The following is a 21,671-nucleotide window of genomic DNA, read 5'->3' as shown; positions in this document are numbered from 1 at the left end:
CTTCCAATGTTTTGTATTCTGTGCTCTGTGTGCTTCCTGTTTTTTAATGCGCTCTGTGTGCTTGCTGCATTTTGTGCTCTGTGCCCTTCCTGTGTTTTGTGCTCTGTGTGCTTCCTGGGTTTTGTCCTCTGTGTACTACTTGTGTTTTGTGCTCTGTGTGCTTCCTGGGTTTTGTGCTCTGTGTGCTTCCTGGGTTTTGTCCTCTGTGTACTACTTGTGTTTTGTGCTCTGTGTGCTTCCTGGGTTTTGTGCTCTGTGTGCTTCCTGGGTTTTGTGCTCTGTGTGCTTCCTGGGTTTTGTGCTGTGTGCTTCCTGGGTTTTGTGCTGTGTGCTTCCTGGGTTTTGTGCACTGTGTGCTTCCTGGGTTTTATGCTCTGTGTGCTTCCTGCATTTTGTGCTCTGTGCGTTTCCTGCATTTTGTGCTGTGTGCTTCCTGCGATTTTGTACTTTGTGCCGGCATAGTTTTGCGCTCTGTGTGCTTCCTGTGTTTTATGCTCTGTGCGCTTCTACTGTTTTGTACTCTGTGCAATTCCTACATTTTGTGCTCTGTGTGCTTCTAGTGTATTGTGTTCTGTGCTCTTCTAGTGTTTTGTGCTCTGAGCGCTTCCTGCATTTTGTGGTCTGTGCGCTTCCTGCATTTTGTGGTCTCTGCGCTTCCTGCATTTTGTGGTCTGTGCACTTCCTGCATTTTGTGCTCTATGCGCCTGCAATGTTTTGTTATTTGTGCGCTTCCTGCATTTTGTGCTCTGTGTGCTGTCTGCGTTTTGTGCTCTGTGTGCTTTCTGCATTTTCTGCTCTGCTAGCTTCTAGTGTTTTGTGCTCTGTGCACTTCCTGCATTTTCTTCTCTGCTTCTCGTGTTTTATGCTTGGTGTACTACCTGTGTTTTGTGCTCTATGTGATGCCTGCATTTTGTGCTCTGTGTGCTTCCTGCGTTTTGTGATCTGTGTGTTTCCTGCGTTTTGTGTTCTGTGCGTTTCTAGTGCTATGTGCGCTTTCAGTGTTTTGTTCTCTGTGTGCTTCTAGTGTTTTGTGCTCTGTGCGCTTTCTGCGTTTTGTGCTCTGTGTGCTTCCTGCATTTTTGTGCTCTGTGCACCTCCTGCGTTTTGTGCTCTGTGCGCTACCTGCATTTTGTGCTCTGTGTATTTCCTGCGTTTTGTGCTCTGTGCGCTTCCTGCGTTTTGTGCTCTGTGCACTTTCTGCATTTTATGCTCTGTGCGCTTCCTGCATTTGCCCTTTGAGTCAGCAGTGTTTTGTGCTTCCAATGTTTTGCGCTCTGTGTGCTTCTTGCGTTTTGTGCTCAGTGCGCTTCTACTGTTTTGTACTCTGTGCAATTCCTGCTTTTTGTGCTCTGTGTGCTTCTAGTGTATTGTGTCCTGTGCTCTTCTAGTGTTTTGTGCTCTGTGCGCTTCCTGCATTTTGTGCTCTGTGCGCTTTCTGTGTTTTGGGCTCTTTGCACCTACAGTGTTTTGTTCTTTGTGTGCTTCCTGTATTTTGTGCTCTGTGTGAGTTCTGCATTTTGTTCTCTGTGTGCTTCCTGCATTTTGTGCTCTAAGCGATTCCTGCATTTTCTGCTCTGTGTGCTTCCTGCATTTTGTGTTCTGTGTGTTTCCTGCGTTTTGTGCTCTGTGCGTTTCTAGTGTTCTGTGCTATGTGCACCTTCAGTGTTTTGTTCTCTGTGTGCTTCTAATGTTTTGTGCTCTGTGTGCTTCCTGGGTTTTATGCTCTGTGTGCTTCCTGCATTTTGTGCTCTGTGCGTTTCCTGCATTTTGTGCTGTGTGCTTCCTGCGATTTTGTACTTTGTGCCGGCATAGTTTTGCGCTCTGTGTGCTTCCTGTGTTTTATGCTCTGTGCGCTTCTACTGTTTTGTACTCTGTGCAATTCCTACATTTTGTGCTCTGTGTGCTTCTAGTGTATTGTGTTCTGTGCTCTTCTAGTGTTTTGTGCTCTGAGCGCTTCCTGCATTTTGTGGTCTGTGCGCTTCCTGCATTTTGTGGTCTCTGCGCTTCCTGCATTTTGTGGTCTGTGCACTTCCTGCATTTTGTGCTCTGTGCACTTCCTGCATTTTGTGCTCTATGCGCCTGCAATGTTTTGTTATTTGTGCGCTTCCTGCATTTTGTGCTCTGTGTGCTGTCTGCGTTTTGTGCTCTGTGTGCTTTCTGCATTTTCTGCTCTGCTAGCTTCTAGTGTTTTGTGCTCTGTGCACTTCCTGCATTTTCTTCTCTGCTTCTCGTGTTTTATGCTTGGTGTACTACCTGTGTTTTGTGCTCTATGTGATGCCTGCATTTTGTGCTCTGTGTGCTTCCTGCGTTTTGTGATCTGTGTGTTTCCTGCGTTTTGTGTTCTGTGCGTTTCTAGTGCTATGTGCGCTTTCAGTGTTTTGTTCTCTGTGTGCTTCTAGTGTTTTGTGCTCTGTGCGCTTTCTGCGTTTTGTGCTCTGTGTGCTTCCTGCATTTTTGTGCTCTGTGCACCTCCTGCGTTTTGTGCTCTGTGCGCTACCTGCATTTTGTGCTGTGTATTTCCTGCGTTTTGTGCTCTGTGCGCTTCCTGCGTTTTGTGCTCTGTGCACTTTCTGCATTTTATGCTCTGTGCGCTTCCTGCATTTGCCCTTTGCGTCAGCAGTGTTTTGTGCTTCCAATGTTTTGCGCTCTGTGTGCTTCCTGCGTTTTGTGCTCAGTGCGCTTCTACTGTTTTGTACTCTGTGCAATTCCTGCTTTTTGTGCTCTGTGTGCTTCTAGTGTATTGTGTCCTGTGCTCTTCTAGTGTTTTGTGCTCTGTGCGCTTCCTGCATTTTGTGCTCTGTGCGCTTTCTGTGTTTTGGGCTCTTTGCACCTACAGTGTTTTGTTCTTTGTGTGCTTCCTGTATTTTGTGCTCTGTGTGAGTTCTGCATTTTGTTCTCTGTGTGCTTCCTGCATTTTGTGCTCTAAGCGATTCCTGCATTTTCTGCTCTGTGTGCTTCCTGCATTTTGTGTTCTGTGTGTTTCCTGCGTTTTGTGCTCTGTGCGTTTCTAGTGTTCTGTGCTATGTGCACCTTCAGTGTTTTGTTCTCTGTGTACTTCTAATGTTTTGTGCTCTGTGTGCTTCTAATGTTTTGTGCTCTGTGTGCTTCCTGCGTTTTGTGCTCTGTGTGCTTCCTACGTTTTGTGCTCTGTGCACTTTCTGCGTTATGTGCTCTGTGCACGTCCTGCATTTTGTGCTCTGTGCGCTTCCTGCGTTTTGTGCTCTGTGCGCTTCCTGAGTTTTGTCATCTGTGCGTTTCCTGCGTCTTGTGCTCTGTGCGCTTCCTGCATTTCTGCTCTGCTTCTAAGGTTTTGTTCTCTGTGCACTTCCTGCATTTTGTGCCCTGTTCGCTTACAGCGTTTAGTGCTCTGTGCACTTCCAGTGTTTTGTGCTTCATAAATGAGGTGAGTGAGCTGCGACCTTCTCACGCTGTTTGTAGTATAAAAGATGAGAGGCCTGCATGTGGCAAGGGCAATATTATAATGGGAGAGGACAAGGACTTCATTCATACTGATGAGAACAGATTTGGACAGAAACGCACCACTATGTACTTCATACATTCAACATATTGCTATACTGTACATTCAAAGACTCTCACAATAATAATTTGCAGCTGAATTTTTATGTAAATTTGTCCCTTTTGAAAGTATCATACATGTATACTAAAGATGTGTTATTAAATCTTTCCCACTTTTAAACAAGTAATAAGAAACTTTTGTTTGTCTACAGCTTTAAAAGAATTGCCACTGAGAGAATACTTGTTTGCAATGCACTCCCAGATAGTATTGTTGCAGGCAGTCAATATGGTATACTAAACAAGCATCATTAATAGGCTGTGCTTTGACAGCCACAGCAGATGGATTGCTTGCATTTCGATTGGAGAAAAAAAATGCAGTTTTCATAGACCTGCCTTGAATGATGGGTTTAGTAATTGCCCTTGTAAAATGTATGATTTTGGAAGTAGAGGAAAAGAATTGGGAAAAAAAGCAGTGCTTGGAGTGAAAAGTCACATATTAAATACAGGTATTGTGCTTCACCACTCAGGAATTACATTACCATGAATAGATTATTTAAACTCTAAAGCTGACACTTTTTGTTTTAGTGTAGTTTTACCAGGTGTATGTACTGTGGCGCTCAGATAAAATGAGCCTAAAGAAATGTTATTGTGAGCCAAGGTACTCGTTTTATTTACTTATGACCAGTCAGTGGTGTGTCAAAGAAAAATGTCGTGTTATTGTTTGTTTTTTTTAATTCTATCTTTAGTAACGTAGTACTAGAACAGGGTTGGCCAACCAGTCAAAGAGCCCAAAAAAATTGTTAGGTACGTCAAAGAGCCGACATCGAGCCGAAAGCGCGCATGCAAAAATGTGGTGTGGCCTTTTGCCTGCTAGGCCACGCCCCTGGTTTAAAATACACTGAAAAAGCCAGATCTAACATAAAACACATTGAAAAAGCCACTTCCACATAAAATAATTGTAAAAGCAAGATTCACATAAAATATATTGAAAAAGCCGGATTCACATAATACACTTCAGCTCCCCCATGTGTCACTTCAGCCAGCACCCTCTTGTCACTCCAACCAATACCCTCCTGTCTCTTCAGCCAGCACCCTGCTGTGTCACTCCAGCCAGCTCCCCCATATGTCACTCCAACCAGCACCCTGCTGTGTCACTCCAGCCACCACCCTTCTGTCATTTCAGCCAGCACTCTGCTGTGTCACTCCAGCCAGATCCCCCATGTGTCACTTCAGCTTCCCCCAACTTGCTGGTGGGTGTCTCATTTCTAGTATCTGGCTCCCTCAGTTCTAAGTCCCCGTAGTGCTGCTGCATGTATTTCTGGAGTGCAGTAGTCACCAAATCTGTTGTGGTCATGTGACTTTGTGTTTAAGGAGCCACATTTGAAGAAAGTAAGAGCCGCATGTGGCTCAAGAGCCACTGATTGGCCACCGCTGTACTAGAACACTTTATATAATTTTTCTGAAATGACATTTATATAATTGTCAATGCTTGTTTACAAGTGCAGGATAAAAACAAAATAGGAATATTTATTCCAATGTAGAGGTCATTCGGGGGGTTTAATAAACCGCAGTAATTTACCACGGACTAATAATTAATTTAGCCCCAAAAAACAGCCCGCAGGCTACATTGAATGGGAATTTTTTCGGGGGGTCTGAGCCAGCCCAAAAACAAATCCCTGATTTATTATTTATTTATTACCAGTTATTTATATAGCGCACACATATTCCGCAGCGCTTTACAGAGAATATTTGGCTATTAACATCGGTCCCTGCCCCAGTGGAGCTTACAATCTATATTCCCTATCACATGTACACGCACACACATTCATGCTAGGGTTAATTTTGTTGGGAGCCAAATAATCTACCAGTATATATTTGGATTGTGGGAGGACACCGGAGCACCCCAGAGAAAACCCACGCAAGTACGGGGAGAATATACAAACTCCACACAATTAGGGCCATGGTGGGAATTGAACCCATGACCTCAGTGCTGTGAGGCAGTAATGCTAACCATTACACCATCCGTGCTGCCCACTAGCCTGCTATCAGGTGGAAACACAGTATTAACACCTTGGCCTCGGGCACGTTTCCAGGATTCTACAAGTATGTGTTTACATCCGATAACAGGTTAATTTAATGGATGAGAAAAAAAGAGATGTAATTAAATAGCCCTTGATGTTAACGCCTGAGGCTATCACCCTTTTTCACCCTTGTTAAATTAACGAGGCTACTGAATTTGGGCCTTAAATGCTCATATTGGTTCTATATTTCTCTTTTACCTCTAACTTCAAACTTAAATGGGCAAGTTAAGTTGGGTAAAACGCTCCCGATTAGCCAGGCTTGTGTGTATCCAGCTGTCTGGTGAGGGCGGAGATAAAGGGGGAGATTTATCAAAGCTTGGAGAGAGATAAAGTTTTAGAGCAAAATGTAAAAAAAAAAAAAAAAAGATTGGGTTTGCTTAAAACAAATTGCTGCTTTGCTTAAAATCTATTGTTTACATTGCAGAAATATTGTCGCTTTCTGCACCTCACATGGCAGCCTATTCTATTTGGGCCATAAAATAAAGCACTTCTTTAATTACTCCGTCTCTCACCTTGTGTGGCAGTGTGTAACCTGCTTTTTCACTTCTGTGTTTGTGTTCATTCAGTGAGAACCACAGACTGCATCACCACCGTGTCATGTGTCTTGTCAACATTTTCAATTGTTGGAAGGGGTCTATATTGTTCTCTTCATATGGATGACAACAGTTGAGCTCGCCATACTTTAGTTTTTTTCCTGTCCAAAGTGTTTCCAGTGATATTTATGGTCACGTTTACAGTACATAGCATGAAATCACATAATTTAATTTAATGTACAGTAACTTTGTTTTGACTTTTTTAAATACATTTTGATAAATTATGTTTCTTACACCATTGGTATGATGCTTTTTGTGTATTGCTTACATATATATTGACTTATTTTCCTCTCTCCTAGTAATCTCCAGCAACTATCAGACATGCCTGGGTCTCCTAATGCATTACCCACCCATCGGTGATGTTCACTCTCTCATTCTCAAGGCTCTGTTTCTGCGAGACCCAAAGGTACAGTAACACTAAAAGCTTGTTTTCCTCAGTGCCTTGAGGATACCAACAATTATACTATCAAAGTGTATAAATGTGTTTTAGACAGAGAGCTCACTTGGCAGATAGTAATAGACATTAGCATAAAGTTTTGGGACCTCATGGAGAGATTACGTCTGGAGGCTGTCATCTACTATCTGTACTGACAATGGTACATATCATTAATCACAGAGGGTGCTTGTAGAGGGGGATACTTAAAACAATGCTTTAGATCAGTATTAGTCGCTGGCTGTATAGCAACAAGTTCAGCAGAAGTGTTTTAAAACAGGTGATAAATTAATATTCAGAACTTATTCTGTTATTGGCTTTAGCAGGTTAAATTTAATTTGCAGTGCAAAAGTTAAGAAATAGATTACAAAGAAACTCAAATGCATTGAGGGACAAAAAAGTCTTCATCTCCTGTCTGTTCTCGATGGGAGTTTCATAATGTCCTCGCACTTTCATCCTCTTAATCTGATCATGCACATTGCAGCTTGGTCCGTTCGTTGAAATCGACAAAATATTTTTTTTATTTTGTATGGAATTGTCTTAATGAAACATATTCAGTGTCATTGAAGCAAATTTCATTTTTTAAGGTCCCAAACTGGTTTGAACAAAGACCCTCACTGCTGAGTATAGGAGGTTGTTGCTTGACTTGAAAGTTGCAGTGCAATTCATTCTGATCTTCAGAATCTTACCAGCTGAATACGTGCAATTTGGGATTACACAGTGATCATGCTGAACACCTGATCACAACATGGAGTAGGACAGAGGCAGCTGGCTTTCATACAAGGCGTTTTAGGAGCATATATCTAATATTAAACACACAGATTCTCTAGTATTAAACAAGTGACAAGAAAAATCTAGCTGGTCTTTACAGGAATTAAGGATCAGAAAGACCAAAAATACCAACAAAAATGTTAGGATCCCATGTTAAAAGCTTCTCTTCATGCCTTCATTCTTCTATGAATGTAGTCATAGGTGCCGGTATGGGGTGGGGTGGGGGTAATTGCCCCCCGCCTACCTTAAAACTTTCTGTCTCCCCAGAATGTACTTCAATCTTGCTTTTTGTTAACTGTAAACTATTAGCACAGGACCATCTGTGCTGAATATAAAGATTCCTTTACAAAGGAAATGCTTCTAGTCGGAATGGATATATTCCATAAATGTGATATGAAAAGTATTTGTTGTGATATACTGTATATGCTGTGGATGCTAGCCAGACAATAATTGTTCTTACATATTTTTACCTGATTTAGGAGTCTATTTATTAAGCCTTGAATGGAGATAAAGTACCAACCAATCAGCTCCTAACTGTCATTTTTCAAACACAGCCTGTGGCATGGCAGTTAGGAGCCGGTTGGCTGGTATTTTATCTCTGTCCACTTTCTCCATCCAAGGCTTCGTAAATAGACTCCTTAGTGAGTTGGGTTGCTAGTCAGAAACTTAGAGAAATAGCAAGATAGGCCCCATGTTTATTATCCATAATCTTTAATGGCAGTTTATACCCTCTTACAATATTCAGCACGTGGAGAAACCGTATTTAGAGGCACATTCCCAATTAGGCATTTTGGTCCTTTTGAGCCTGGGACTGAAAATGATAAAGGGCCTATAGGGAGCAGTGCTGTGTGGGTGTGGCCAGAGCCATGTGGGTGTGTTCACCCACTACACTGTCTCCATAAACATTTGTCAGGAAAATAGAAATACAAGTTTTATAGTGTAATTTACGGCTGACAGTGTGGCAAGCTGGGAGGCTCATCATCATCTTGCCATCGTGATGATGAACCTATTTTTATGTGAAGGCCTGGAGCTGTAGGACCATCCAGCCCATTGTTAATCTGACCCTGGGTAGATAGATTATTATTAGATACTGTAGCAACGGAAAAATTTAGGCAGAATGTGATATTTGTAGTTTAGTATGTTGATCATGTGGCTTGCTCACATCATAAACAACCTTTGTGATGTCACTCAGCTTTGGTAGAAGGGTGACTGCTTTGTAGAAAACAGCCAGATATCAACTGTGTCTGCTAATTTGACATCTAACAATGTAAGGTATGCTTATTTTAGCCTAAATGTTCTATTTAAGTGATGTATAGATTGTTAGTATTGGTGAAATGATCAGTAGGCTGATCACGTGGTATGCTATAGACCTGTCAGTACTCAACTGTATCTATTACTATGTCTACTGAGTGTGTAATGTAATCCTATTTTAACATAGATACAATAGATCAGTGATTTTTAACCTTTTTTAACTTGCGTCACACAGACAAGACTTCAAAATTGCCAAGGCACACCATCAGTACCCCATGGGAATAAAAACACACATGCACTGGCCCCCGTAGTAATTAAACACAGTGGTACCCACAGTAGTACAAACACATTGGCGCCAACAGTAGTACAAACACCTTGGCCCCCACAGTAGTACAAACACATTGGCCCCTACAGTAATACAGACACATTGGCCCTCACAGTATTACAGACACATTGGCCCCCACAGTATTACCGACACATTGGCGCCCACAGTAGTACAAATACATTGGTCCCCACAGTAGTACAAATACAATAAATACTAAAGTAGTAAATCAAACGCACTGTCCCCTACAGTAATACAAATGCAAAGGCCCCCACTATAACTAAAGACAGTGGACCTCCCCAGGAAAAAACAAACAAACATACTGGCTCCTGGTCAACAACTCAAGCGGCACATTTAATAACCGCTTACAGCATACTAGCGTGCCACTGCATAGCGGTTGAAAGCCTCTTAGATAGATAGATGGATGGATAGATAGCAAAATGCATATACAGATGGAGCCATCCTCATCTAACCCTATTGTTCTCTCTGTATTGTATTGCAGCTGAGAACAATGCTAATAAACCATGGTGCACCTACAGATGGAGCCATCTTTATCTTGGCCTTTAATACTGTAGGATTAACTGAGCCAGGGCAGTCGGACTTAATCCCCTGCTGTATTGTTCTCTGCATTGTATTGCATTTGAGAACAATAGATGAAAGGCTTATGCTAATAAACCATGGTGTGCCTAGGTGCAGCATAGAAGTCAAGATGATCATGGCTCCATCTGTAGGCACAGCAGAGAAGCCAAGATGAGCAAGGCTCCATCTGTAGGATGTGATTTTCACCTCATAAACAGCCTTTGTGATGTAATTTAGCTTTGATAGAAAGGCCAATTTTATGTAGAAAACTGTCAGTTATCAACTGTGTCTGCTGATATGACGGCTAACAATGTAGGATTTGCCTATTTTAACTTAAATATTATATGAAAATAATGTTTGATAGATAGAAATGGTGAAATGCAGGTAGGTTGTGTATACCATCAATTGGCTGATCATGTGCTTTGTTGTAAAACTGTCAGTTATCTTGTAATACAGATGTTTTCTTATACACTGTAGCTCCAGTCGTGCCAAATAGCCCCTCTTGACCAGTGGGGTAACTCCCAGAGGCAATGTAGACATTTGCCACCGGGCGTTAGCCATCAGGGGGGCACAAAGGAGCAGGCCACTTCTGGCCTGTAGCACACCTTTCGCCATTGCCACTGTGACAGCAGTGTCCCGGGAGCCTGTGTTTTTCTCATCAACTACAATCGGTCAGGGCCTCCCAGTCTAGTATGACGGCAAATGGACTGTATCCCGCACAGGCATCGCAGTGATTATTACGTACAAAGTGCCTCCGCCTGTACGATGCGTCTTCTGTGCCTTCTGTAGACCCAGAGAGTGCTGATTCTGCTGCTTGGCACTAACAGCATTAACTGTACAGAGGAGGAGGAGGGCGGAGGCCAGCCTGTATCTGAACGCAGCAGCACAAAGGGAGGGAGCTGGCAGCGCCGAAGCAGTGTGCTGTGTGCAGCAGCAGGGACACAAAGCCCCGAATTAGCCACAAACAGCTGTAAGCCCTTGGGTGAAAGAACATGCTCAGCCTGCTACACATAGTTGGAGCATTATTCTGGAGGAGAGCAGATACGCGGCATGGCCTGACATGTCATCCAGGTGCATAAGGAACCGTCATTTTTGTACAGTAGGTTCCTCATTGTGGAGCTGGTCACCGCCTGGCAGACACATTCCTTGTCACACAGACACCACAGGTGTCTGTGGTTGATGCTTTAGTCCAGTGGTCTCCAACCTTTAATCAACCTTAATTGGGGTGTGAGCTACTTTCGGAAAATAAAACCTCTGAAAGAGACACCCCTCCCCCCTATGCGCACGTTCCTGCAAAAGTGCTACAAATAATGCGCTTCCCCCCCACTGTGTAGTGCCAGATACACAAATAATACCCCTCGGCAGTGCCAGATACACAAATAATGCCCCCCAGCAGTGCCAGATACACAAATAATGCCCCCCAGCAGTTCCAGATACACAAATAATGCCCCCCAGCAGTGCCAGATACACAAATAATGCCCCCCAGCAGTTCCAGATACACAAATAATGCCACTCAGCAGTGCCAGATTCACAAATAATGCCCCTCAGCAGTGCCAGACACACAAATAATGCCCCTCAGCAGTGCCAGATACACAAATAATGCCCCTCAGCAGTGCCAGACACACAAATAATGCCCCCCAGCAGTGCCAGATACACAAATAATGCCCCCCAGCAGTTCCAGATACACAAATAATGCCACTCAGCAGTGCCAGATTCACAAATAATGCCCCTCAGCAGTGCCAGACACACAAATAATGCCCCTCAGCAGTGCCAGATACACAAATAATGCCCCTCAGCAGTGCCAGACACACAAATAATGCCCCTCAGCAGTGCCAGACACACAAATAATGCCCCTCAGCAGTGCCAGATACACAAATAATGCCCCTCAGCAGTGCCAGACACACAAATAATGCCCCCCAGCAGTGCCAGATACACAAATAATGCCCCCCCAGCAGTGCCAGATACACAAATAATGCCCCTCAGCAGTGCCAGACACACAAATAATGCCCCCCAGCAGTGCCAGATTCACAAATAATGCCCCTCAGCAGTGCCAGACACACAATTAATGCCCCCACCAGTGCCAGATATAGTTCCCCCACCAATGCCAGTTACAGTGCCCCCACCAATGCCAGATACAGTGCCCCTACCAGTGCCAGATACAGTGCCCCCACCAGTGTCAGATACAATGCCACCCGCAGTGCAAGATACAAGGCTCCCTGCAGTGCCAGATACAATGCCCACTGCAGTGCCAGATACAATGCCCCCCGCAGTGCCACATACAATGCCCCCCGCTCAGTGCTCACCGCTGCTGGCTTCTTCTAGCGCCGCCGGTGCTGCTCCTCCTGTATGAGGGACGGAAGGGCAGAAGAGCGCAGCGCACGCCTCTCCTGTCTGTGATGTCTGGAGAGCGGCTGCGGTGAGGGTGATCGTCTCCAGCGGCGGGCATTTGAAATATGGCACCGGTAAGTGAGCCAATCAGGTGCCGCCGCTACCAGTCCGTGAGCTCTGATTGGATGACGTCCGGCACCATATTAAAAATGAAGGGAGTGCCTGTGATTGCCCAAGCCCGTGCGCTCTGCGAGCTACCAAAAATACTGCAGCGAGCTACCGGTAGCTCGCGAGCGACAGGTTGGCGATTACTGCTTTAGTAATTACCTCCTCTCTATGGGGATATACATATCTGACTATATAAGAATAAATGCACAGTATGTACAGTATATTGGTTGTTATGTCAGAACTAACAATTTAGATTCATATTTATATTTCTCCACATTGCACCTTATGCATTTTGGTTACATGATATGTGTATATTCTTGAGGGATTAGGTAAAAACCGTAACGGAACGGACCCCGGTATGCCACAGTGGATTGGCTCCCTGCATCTAACTCTGCCATTCTAGAGCTTTTAGTGCTTGTCCACGTCTGGTCAGTGTCTCGGCAGGGTGGGTTTCTGTGACAGCTGTTACCGGGAAGGCACGAAGGGAGAGATTACAACCTCCCCGTATGGTCCGGGGATGGGGCAGTGGCGTAACTCTCGGTGGCAATGGAGACAGTGGCTGCTGGTTGTTAGCCATCAGGGGGACACAGAAGCGCAGCCCACTAATGCTGTCTGTAGTATATGGAGGCCACCGATGCTGTCTGTGTGTAGGGAGGGGGGGGGACGCCGGCCGCCTGGTATGAATTTACGCCCCTGCTCTATTTGATGTACGACATTTATATATCTGTGTGCGAATGAGTCTGATTCTGTATATGAAGTGCTATGATAAAGTGACCACGTTTTTTTCTCATGCCAAATTCCGTTGAGCCTCATCTGTGACTTTAAATGTGTTTAAAAAGAATTTGTGTGTGACTAAAGTCACAGCCTATAATCTGTAGCATGTTTTGAATGGTGTTTTGCTGCGTCTGTGTTCCGCATAAAATGCAACATTGAAAGAAAATGACAATACACCACAGTTCTTTGAGTGGTTCAGTTATGGTGAGCTTCTCACGCCGTATGGAGCTTTGAGGTAAAGTGCATGAGGACACATACAGTATGTATGTTTGCTGATCGCATAATGTAAGCTTATTGCTACAAGTTGCATTACACAACGCATGAGTGCCATGTGACTCAGTAGCGCTGAGCGTCTTTTTTGCGTTTTTTTCTGCAAACATTTGTCTTAGACGCAAAGTAATGTAATATAACGAACAAGCAGCTTCTCTTCTGCTGATTAAAATGATATGCCGCATGCCTCTATTGTGTGTGATAGTGACAGTATTTGTATATATAATGCTATGCTACAGGGTTTTCATGGAAAACACTATAACGTGGCTTTTTGGATGCAGACAGAGCCGCAATTATACACGAAATATAGGCATTATCATTTTAATCAGCAGGAGCTTGTGTGTCCCATTACGTTACGTCTAGGGCGTATTTTTCCCCATAAAAAAACACATAAGAGACGCTCGGCGCTATGTTATGTTTAACGCAACTTGTAGTGCATGGAGCAAAGATGTAAGAGGACACATCTGTATACAGGTTTCAGCACAAATGGGTAAATCAAAATAGCTGTGGTACTAATTAAGGCATCTGTGCGCAAGCATGGATATTACTAAAATCCGGACTATTGGAATGCCTACTGTAGTCCCATCCAACTCATTGTTAATCTGGCCCTGGCAGCATCAGATACGATATTATCGGACCAATTCATAGAAACATAGGGGTATATGCAATTAGCGGCGAATCGCAGCAATTTTTCAGCCGTTTTTTAATTCGACACAATTCGACCGTCTAATTTCGGCAAGTGGATGCCGAAATTGACCATATTCAATAAAAAACGGATTCGACAGTCCCGCTGACGAAAAACGGCCGATTTGACGGATTTTGTTCCGATTTTTAAAAAACGGGTAAAAACGGGAAAAAACACGAAAAAAAATTTGCGTGGGGTCCCCCCTCCAAAGCATAACCAGCCTCGGGCTCTTCGAGCTGGTCCTGGTTCTAAAAATCCGGGGGAAAAATGGACAGGGGATCCCCCGTATTTTTAAAACCAGCACCGGGCTCTGCGCCTGGTGCTGGTGCAAAAATACGGGGGACAAAAAGAGTAGGGGTCCCCTGTATTTTTTACACCAGCATCGGGCTCCATTAGCTGGACAGATAATGCCACAGCCGGGGGTCACTTTTATACAGCGCCCTGCGGCCGTGGCATTAAATATCCAACTAGTCACCCCTGGCCGGGGTACCCTGGGGGAGTGGGGACCCCTTCAATCAAGGGGTCCCCCCCCAGCCACCCAAGGGCCAGGGGTGAAGCCCGAGGCTGTCCCCCCCATCCAAGGGCTGCGGATGGGGGGCTGATAGCCTTGAGAAAATGACAAGAATATTGTTTTTTCCTGTAGTACTACAAGTCCCAGCAAGCCTCTCCCGCAAGCTGGTACTTGGAGAACCACAAGTACCAGCATGCGGGAGAAAAACGGGCCCGCTGGTACCTGTAGTACTACTGGAAAAAAATACCCAAATAAAAACAGGAGACACACACCTTGAGAGTAAAACTTTATTGCACACCTGCCGACACACACATACTTACCTATGTTGAACCGCCGACTGCCACGTCTCCTGATCCGACGATCCGGGGTACCTGTGAATAAAATTATACTCACCTCAATCCAGTGTCCAGATATAAATCCTCGTACTTGGCAAAACAAATAAACGAACACCCGGACCAGCGGACTGAAAGGGGTCCCATGTTTTCACATGGGACCCCATGTTTTCACATGGGACCCCTTTCCCCGAATGCCGGGACCCCACGTGACTCCTGTCACAGAGGTCCCTTCAGCCAATCAGGAAGCGCTACTTCGTTGCACTCACCTGATTGGCTGTATGCGCGTGTGAGCTCAGACAGCACATCGCACAGCTCCCTCCATTACTTTCAATGGTGGGAACTTTGCCGTCAGCGGTGGGGTTACCCGCGGTCAGCCGCTGACCGCGGGTGACCTCACCGCTGATGCAAAGTTCCCACCATTGAGTATAATGGAGAGGCTTTGCGATGCGCTGTCTGACAGCCAGACGTGCAGCCAATCAGCAGAGTGCCAGGACGTTGCGCTCGCTGATTGGCTTAAGAGACCTTTCTGTGACAGCAGTCACGGGGGGGGTCTCTGCATTCGGGGAAAAGGGGTCCCATGTGAAAACATGGGACCCCTTTCAGTCCGCTGGTCCGGGTGTTCGTTTATTTGTTTTGCCAAGTACGAGGATTTATATCTGGACACTGGATTGAGGTGAGTATAATTTTATTCACAGGTAACCCGGATCGTCGGATCAGGAGACGTGGCAGTCGGCGGGTCAACATAGGTAAGTATGTGTGTGTGTCGACAGGTGTGCAATAAAGTTTTACTCTCAAGGTGTGTGTCTCCTGTTTTTATTTGGGTATTTTTTTCCAGTAGTACTACAGGTACCAGCGGGCCCGTTTTTCTCCCGCATGCTGGTACTTGTGGTTCTCCAAGTACCAGCTTGCGGGGGAGGCTTGCTGGGACTTGTAGTACTACAGGAAAAAACAATATTCTTGTCATTTTCTCAAGGCTATCAGCCCCCCATCCGCAGCCCTTGGATGGGGGGACAGCCTCGGGCTTCACCCCTGGCCCTTGGGTGGCTGGGGGGGACCCCTTGATTGAAGGGGTCCCCACTCCCCCAGGGTACCCCGGCCAGGGGTGACTAGTTGGATATTTAATGCCACGGCCGCAGGGCGCTGTATAAAAGTGACCCCCGGCTGTGGCATTATCTGTCCAGCTAGTGGAGCCCGATGCTGGTGTAAAAAATACGGGGGACCCCTACTCTTTTTGTCCCCCGTATTTTTTGCACCAGCACCAGGCGCAGAGCCCGGTGCTGGTTTTAAAAATACGGGGGATCCCCTGTCCATTTTCCCCCCGGATTTTTAGAACCAGGACCGGCTCGAAGAGCCCGAGGCTGGTTATGCTTTGGAGGGGGGACCCCACGCCATTTTTTTCCGGGATTTTACCATTCCATCTAAAAAAAAATATATTTTTTTTTAAAAATATATAAATAATACTTGTGCCTCCCAAAAAGACAAACCAAGTACCTAATCCCTTCTAATATAAATAGATATGCTATTACCAATAAAAAAAACACCAAAAAAAACATGTTTTAAATTTTTTTTATTAGATTCACCCACCAAAGTGTGGCGGATTGAAAATTACGAATTTACTGTCTAAAAGCACTGTTGTCGAATTTCCAAACTTCAATTGAATATACTTTTGTCGAATTGCTGCATTTGTACCATTGCAGAAAAGTCAAATTTGACAAATGTCGAATTTCAAAAAGTCGAATTTTGAAAGTACGTTTTTTTGACGGAAAGTACTGAATTGCATTGTCAAAAAAAATTTTTTGGCGAAAAAGTCCTGTTTTTTCGACAATTTCGGGAATTCGACCGCAATTGCATATACCCCATAGAATCTTATGGCAGAGAAGAACCACTTTGCCCATCTAGTCTGCCCTAAACACATGTACACACTTATACCACAAGGGTTAAATTTTGTTGGGAGTCAATTAACCTACCAGTATATTTTTGGATTGCGGAAGGAAACCAGAGTACCTAGAGGAAACCCATGCAAAAACGGGGACTCGGGGAGAATATATAAAACTCCACACATTTAGGGCCATGGTGGTAATTGAACCCATGACCTTAGTGCTGTGAGGCAATAATGCTAACCATTACACCACCCATACGGCTCTGATGCAGAGAGAGTTCCTTCCTTAAAGCAGCAGTCCCCACAAGCCTTTTCACTGACAGTTTTGCTGCTAATTAGTAGCAACATAACGGAGTCTGATCTGGCAGTGCGGGATCCGGTCATGTGACCGGCGCTTGGGATCCCGATGGTCACCATGCCGACGCCGACAAAACATTCATGAGAATGTGCACAATCTGAATGTACCAAATTGATACTGTACACACATGAACATAGCCAATTCCAATATGAATACATATGTTAGAATGACAATTTCCATGTGACCATACATAACTTATAGATGTTTTGGGCTTTTAGTTCATCCAGCCCCCAGATACTCTTCATATGTAATATTTGCGTCTCTGAAGCATGAGAAATGTGATTCATTAAGATCTACTCTCTGATTGTGCACAATAAAATTTCAGCTGCCCAAAAATGTATATCCTCATACTAATTAGATGTGGCTTTGATGGATTGGTTAAAATGTGCCCCTTTTGCAATTGGGAATATTAAAAGGTGTACTTGAACTGTTGCAGCAAAGGTAGATCTGTTAAGCACAAAATATCGGGGGTAATTCAGACTAGAACGTAGATGTGCTAAATTTAGCACATCTACGATCACTTTCACAGACATGCGGGGGGACGCCCAGCACAGGGCTAGTCCACCCCGCATGTCTGGCTCTGCGCCCCGCCCCCAAAACGGTGGCCCAATGCCTCTGGCCCGCTCGCTCCCACCCAGCAAATGCCCCAAAGTGATCGCTGGGCTGAGATACCGATCGCATCTCTGGCGAAAACGCACAACAGCGATCAGGTCTGAATTAGCCCCATAGTGTTAAATCTGAAATTTTTATATTTCTTAACTTTGACTTTACAAGATCTTTTGTAGATCTTTCAAATGCAGACATTAATGGCATCCATTTTGTGGCTGTACCAGTATCAGTCTATCAATTCACTAGCACAGACATCATGAGGTATGAGCATACTTGCCTGCTCTTCTGAACGTCTGACATACAATTCAAGTCTCCCACAGCTGCCTACGTCTCGAGTAAAGTGGGTGGCAGGGCTGCCATCTGAAATTGTGGGGCCCTGGAGTGACAAAATAGAAAGGGCCCTCCCCCCCCCCCCCCCCCAAAAAAAAAAAAGATTTTGTTGCACTCTTCACCCATGTGATGTCATACAGTGTAATGTTACATATAGGTGGAGCATTGTGGACCCGCTGGAATGGTTCACAGAGAGCTGATGCCCAGGGATGTCTTGTTTTAAGACTTCATCCCTGTGCATCAGCCAACTGTTGTTTTACAGCCTGGTGCAGCTCTCCAGGTATTGGTGGTAGGAGCCAGGGGGTGTAAGGGCCCGGGACACCAGTCCCCCAGCCTGATGGCTGCCCTGGTGGCTGGTATGGGCGGCTGATAATGCAGTTCGCACTGAATTGTGTCTCCGAAGCCACACACACGCCCCACGCTTTTCAATGCCGGTAATCTTGGCATCGTATAGCAAGGGCGGGGTCACAATACTGCATTCATGCCACCATGCCTTGCCAAGACCCCACTGTGTCGACCTGGCTGCCCCCGGAAAAGTCAACAACTGTGGATCAGAGGCATTTGACAATGTCATTCATTTCTATTGAATTGATAGGCTGAATATTGGTTCAGTTACCAAAATATAGCAGACAAAGCACCTTTTATTGAGCCAAAACTATAGTACATTATTAGACTAATTGTCCCCTTCAATCGCTTGATATTTTGATCTTTAAATGACCTCCCTAGTGTTTACTAGCACACTTTGTGATGAGAGGAAAAACCTAAACCCAATTACAAAAAAAGTCATAGAGGATGTGAACATATTGTTTTCTTTAAATAGCCAGATGTTCCTTTGTGTCCTGAAGGCAGAAAGGCCTAAGAAGAAAAGGTTTTAAACTATTGTTTTAAGTTAACGGTGAATTTTGAAAATCTGCCTGTACCCTTCAGCAATTAAAATTCTAATACAGCAACATAAGCATTGGAATATTTTGTTGATGCACATCCATATCCCTGTTTCATTAGTTTTAAAAGTGTTAACCTTATCACAATGAATAATACCTACTGCATTGCTAAATTTGTGTAACAGGCATTAACATTTTAAATTAGCAACTAAGAACAAAACAAGTGCTTTCCCTTAATTTTACGACCATTTATGTTTATAAAGATAGCCAAAAGTGAGTTTAGCAGCAAATGTTTGTGTCATAAATTGTGTTCAGTGAGCTTTTATATAGAACCCTGTAAGTGCTACGGCTTTGTCAAGTCTATAACTCTTAACATTCTGTAGTTGTATAAGGAAACGTTGTGTACTATTTGATACCTATTTTTTACTTGTTTTTTTTCTAATCAAGTTACAGTATGACAGGTATCCAAGTCATGCCACTGCCGTCTCCCGTAAATCTGCATTGTTCCACCCCACCCTGCTTTCCTGAGTACAACTACACCACTCTTTCCATTTGCTCATGTCAATTGTTTGTTATTATATTAAGATTTATCAAAATAATTTAAGGTAACGGAGGCAGCACCAACTGGGGTACATTGATAAATAACAAATAAATAATATATATATATATATATATATATATATACTGTATATATATATATATATATATATATATATATATAGGCATGGTGTAACGGATGGCACTCCAGGATATGAGTAAAGTAAGGCAAGAAACCAGTAATATAGTCAACGTTTCGGAGCTTGCGCTCCTTTATCAAGTCTTGATAAAGGAGCGCAAGCTCCAAAACGTTGACTATATCCTGGAGTGCCATCCGATACACCATGCCTATTATTGTTTTTGGAGGGGCACCCGGGGCCGCTGTTTGTATTGATTATATACACACACATAGATATATATATATATATATATATATATATAAACCTAAAGTCTAGGAAACAAGGATGATAAAGAAGGGCATTATATTCTTACAGGAGTCCGCAACTGGGTAAGGGAGGTTAGCTATTGATTTCAATAAGGGTAAACGTGAACAGTAGGTTGGCATACAGTAATACCAATTTATATTTTTTTCATTTGAATTATTGATATTGGTCAATAAATCAGTGTGCAGTATGATTCTGCGACCTTATAGTAGGAAGATCGGGGTGGCTATGTGCCATGAAATTTGTTAAGACTTTCATGGATTATTCAGGTGATAACCTTATTATACTTCAGTAATTACTGCTGTATAAATGTGGGTGAGCCATTTTTATCCAATTAGATGTGATCAAACACTTTGAAGATACAGTGCATCCGGAATGTATTCACAGCGTTTCACTTTTTTTCCACATTTTGTTATGTTACAGCCTTATTCCAAAATTGAATAAATTAAATTTTCCCTCAAAATTCTACACACAATACTCCATAATGACAACGTGAAAAAGTTTTTTTCAACTATTTGCAAATTTATTAAAAATAAAAAATTAAGAAATCACATGTACATAAGTATTCACAGCCTTTGCCATGAAGCTCAAAATTGAGCTCAGGTGCATCCTGTTTCTACTGATCATCTTTGAGATGTTCCTACAGCTTAATTGGAGGCCACCTGTGGTAAATTCAGTGGGTTTGGTATGTTAGGTAGGTAAGACATAGGTCGACAGTGTCCAGGTTGACCACTATTGGTCGACAGTAAGTAGGTCGACATGGTTTCTAGGTACACAGGGACTCTAGGTTGACATGTACTAGGTCGACATGAGTTTTTTTACTTTTTTGGGTGTCGTTTTCTCCGTACAGTAAACAGGAAACCCAATTAGTGCACCGTGCCCCCTCGCATGGCTCGTGAAAGGTTACCATTCCCAATTGTAGTCCACGTGGATTATAAAGTATGAAAAAGTTCTAAAAATATTTTTTTTTTAAAACCTCATCTCGACCTTATGTCAGGTCGACCTAGAGTCCCTATCTACCTAGAAACCATGTCAACCTACTTACTATTGACCTACTTACTGTTGACCTAAAGACCGGATCCCAAATTCAGTTGATTGGACATGATTTGGAAAGGCACACACCTGTCTATATAAGGTCCCACACTTGATGGTGCATGTCTGAGCACAAACCAAGCATGAAGTCAAAGGAATTGTCTGTAGACCTCCGAGACAGGATTTTCTAGAGGCACAAATTTGGGGAAGGGTACAGAAAATTTTCTGCTGCTTTAAAGGTCCCAGTGAGCACAGTGGCCTCCATCATCCATAAATGGAAGAAGTTTCGGAACCACCAGGACTCTTCCTAGAGCTGGCCGGCCATCTAAACTGAGCGATCGGTGGAGAAGGGTCCTAATCAGGGAGGTGACCAAGAACCTGATGGTCACTATCTCAGAGCTACAGCATTCCTCTGAGGAGACAGGAGAGCCTTCCAGAAAGATTACCATCTCCGCAGCAATCCACCATTCAGGCCTGTATGGTAGAGTGGCCAGACGGAAGCCTCTCCTTAGTAAAAAGTATATGGGCGCCCACCTGGAGTTTGCAAAAATGCACCTGAAGGACTCTCGGACCGTGAGAAACAAAATTCTCTGGTCTGATGAGACAAAGATTGAACTCTTTGGCGTGAATGCCAGGCGTCATGTTTAGAGGAAACCAGGCATCGCTCATCAGCAGGCCAATACCGTCACTACAGTGAAGCATGGTAGTTGCAGCATCATGCTGTGGGGATGTTTTTCAGCGACAGGAACTGGGAGACTAGTCAGGATAGAAGCAAAGATGAATGCAGAATGTTCAGAGACATCCTGGATGAAAACCTACTCCAGAGCATTCTAGACCTCGGACTGGGGCGATGGTTCATCTTTCAGCAGTACAACGACCCTAAGCACACAGCCAAGATATCAAAGGAGTGGCTTCAGGACAACTCTGTGAATGTCCTTCAGTGGCCCAGCCAGAGCCCAGACTTGAACCCGATTGAACATCTCTG

General features: G+C 44.0%; 1 protein-coding gene across 7 annotated transcripts in view; it reads left to right on the top strand.

Moving 5' to 3' along the window:
* TBC1D5 (TBC1 domain family member 5) overlaps positions 1–21,671 on the top strand; it is a 1,053,329-nt gene that overhangs the window by 771,777 nt on the left and 259,881 nt on the right. For all 7 annotated transcript variants that reach the window (XM_063922184.1, XM_063922178.1, XM_063922180.1 and 4 more), the window contains one exon: positions 6,490–6,596. In XM_063922184.1, coding sequence (XP_063778254.1) covers positions 6,490–6,596 — 107 coding nt within the window. The remainder of the gene's footprint in view (positions 1–6,489; positions 6,597–21,671) is intronic.

Source organism: Pseudophryne corroboree, chromosome 5 (genome assembly GCF_028390025.1).
Source record: "Pseudophryne corroboree isolate aPseCor3 chromosome 5, aPseCor3.hap2, whole genome shotgun sequence".
Taxonomy (NCBI): Eukaryota; Metazoa; Chordata; class Amphibia; order Anura; family Myobatrachidae; genus Pseudophryne; species Pseudophryne corroboree.
Note: the sequence above shows the minus strand (reverse complement) of the source record. Positions and strands in the feature narration are given on the sequence as shown.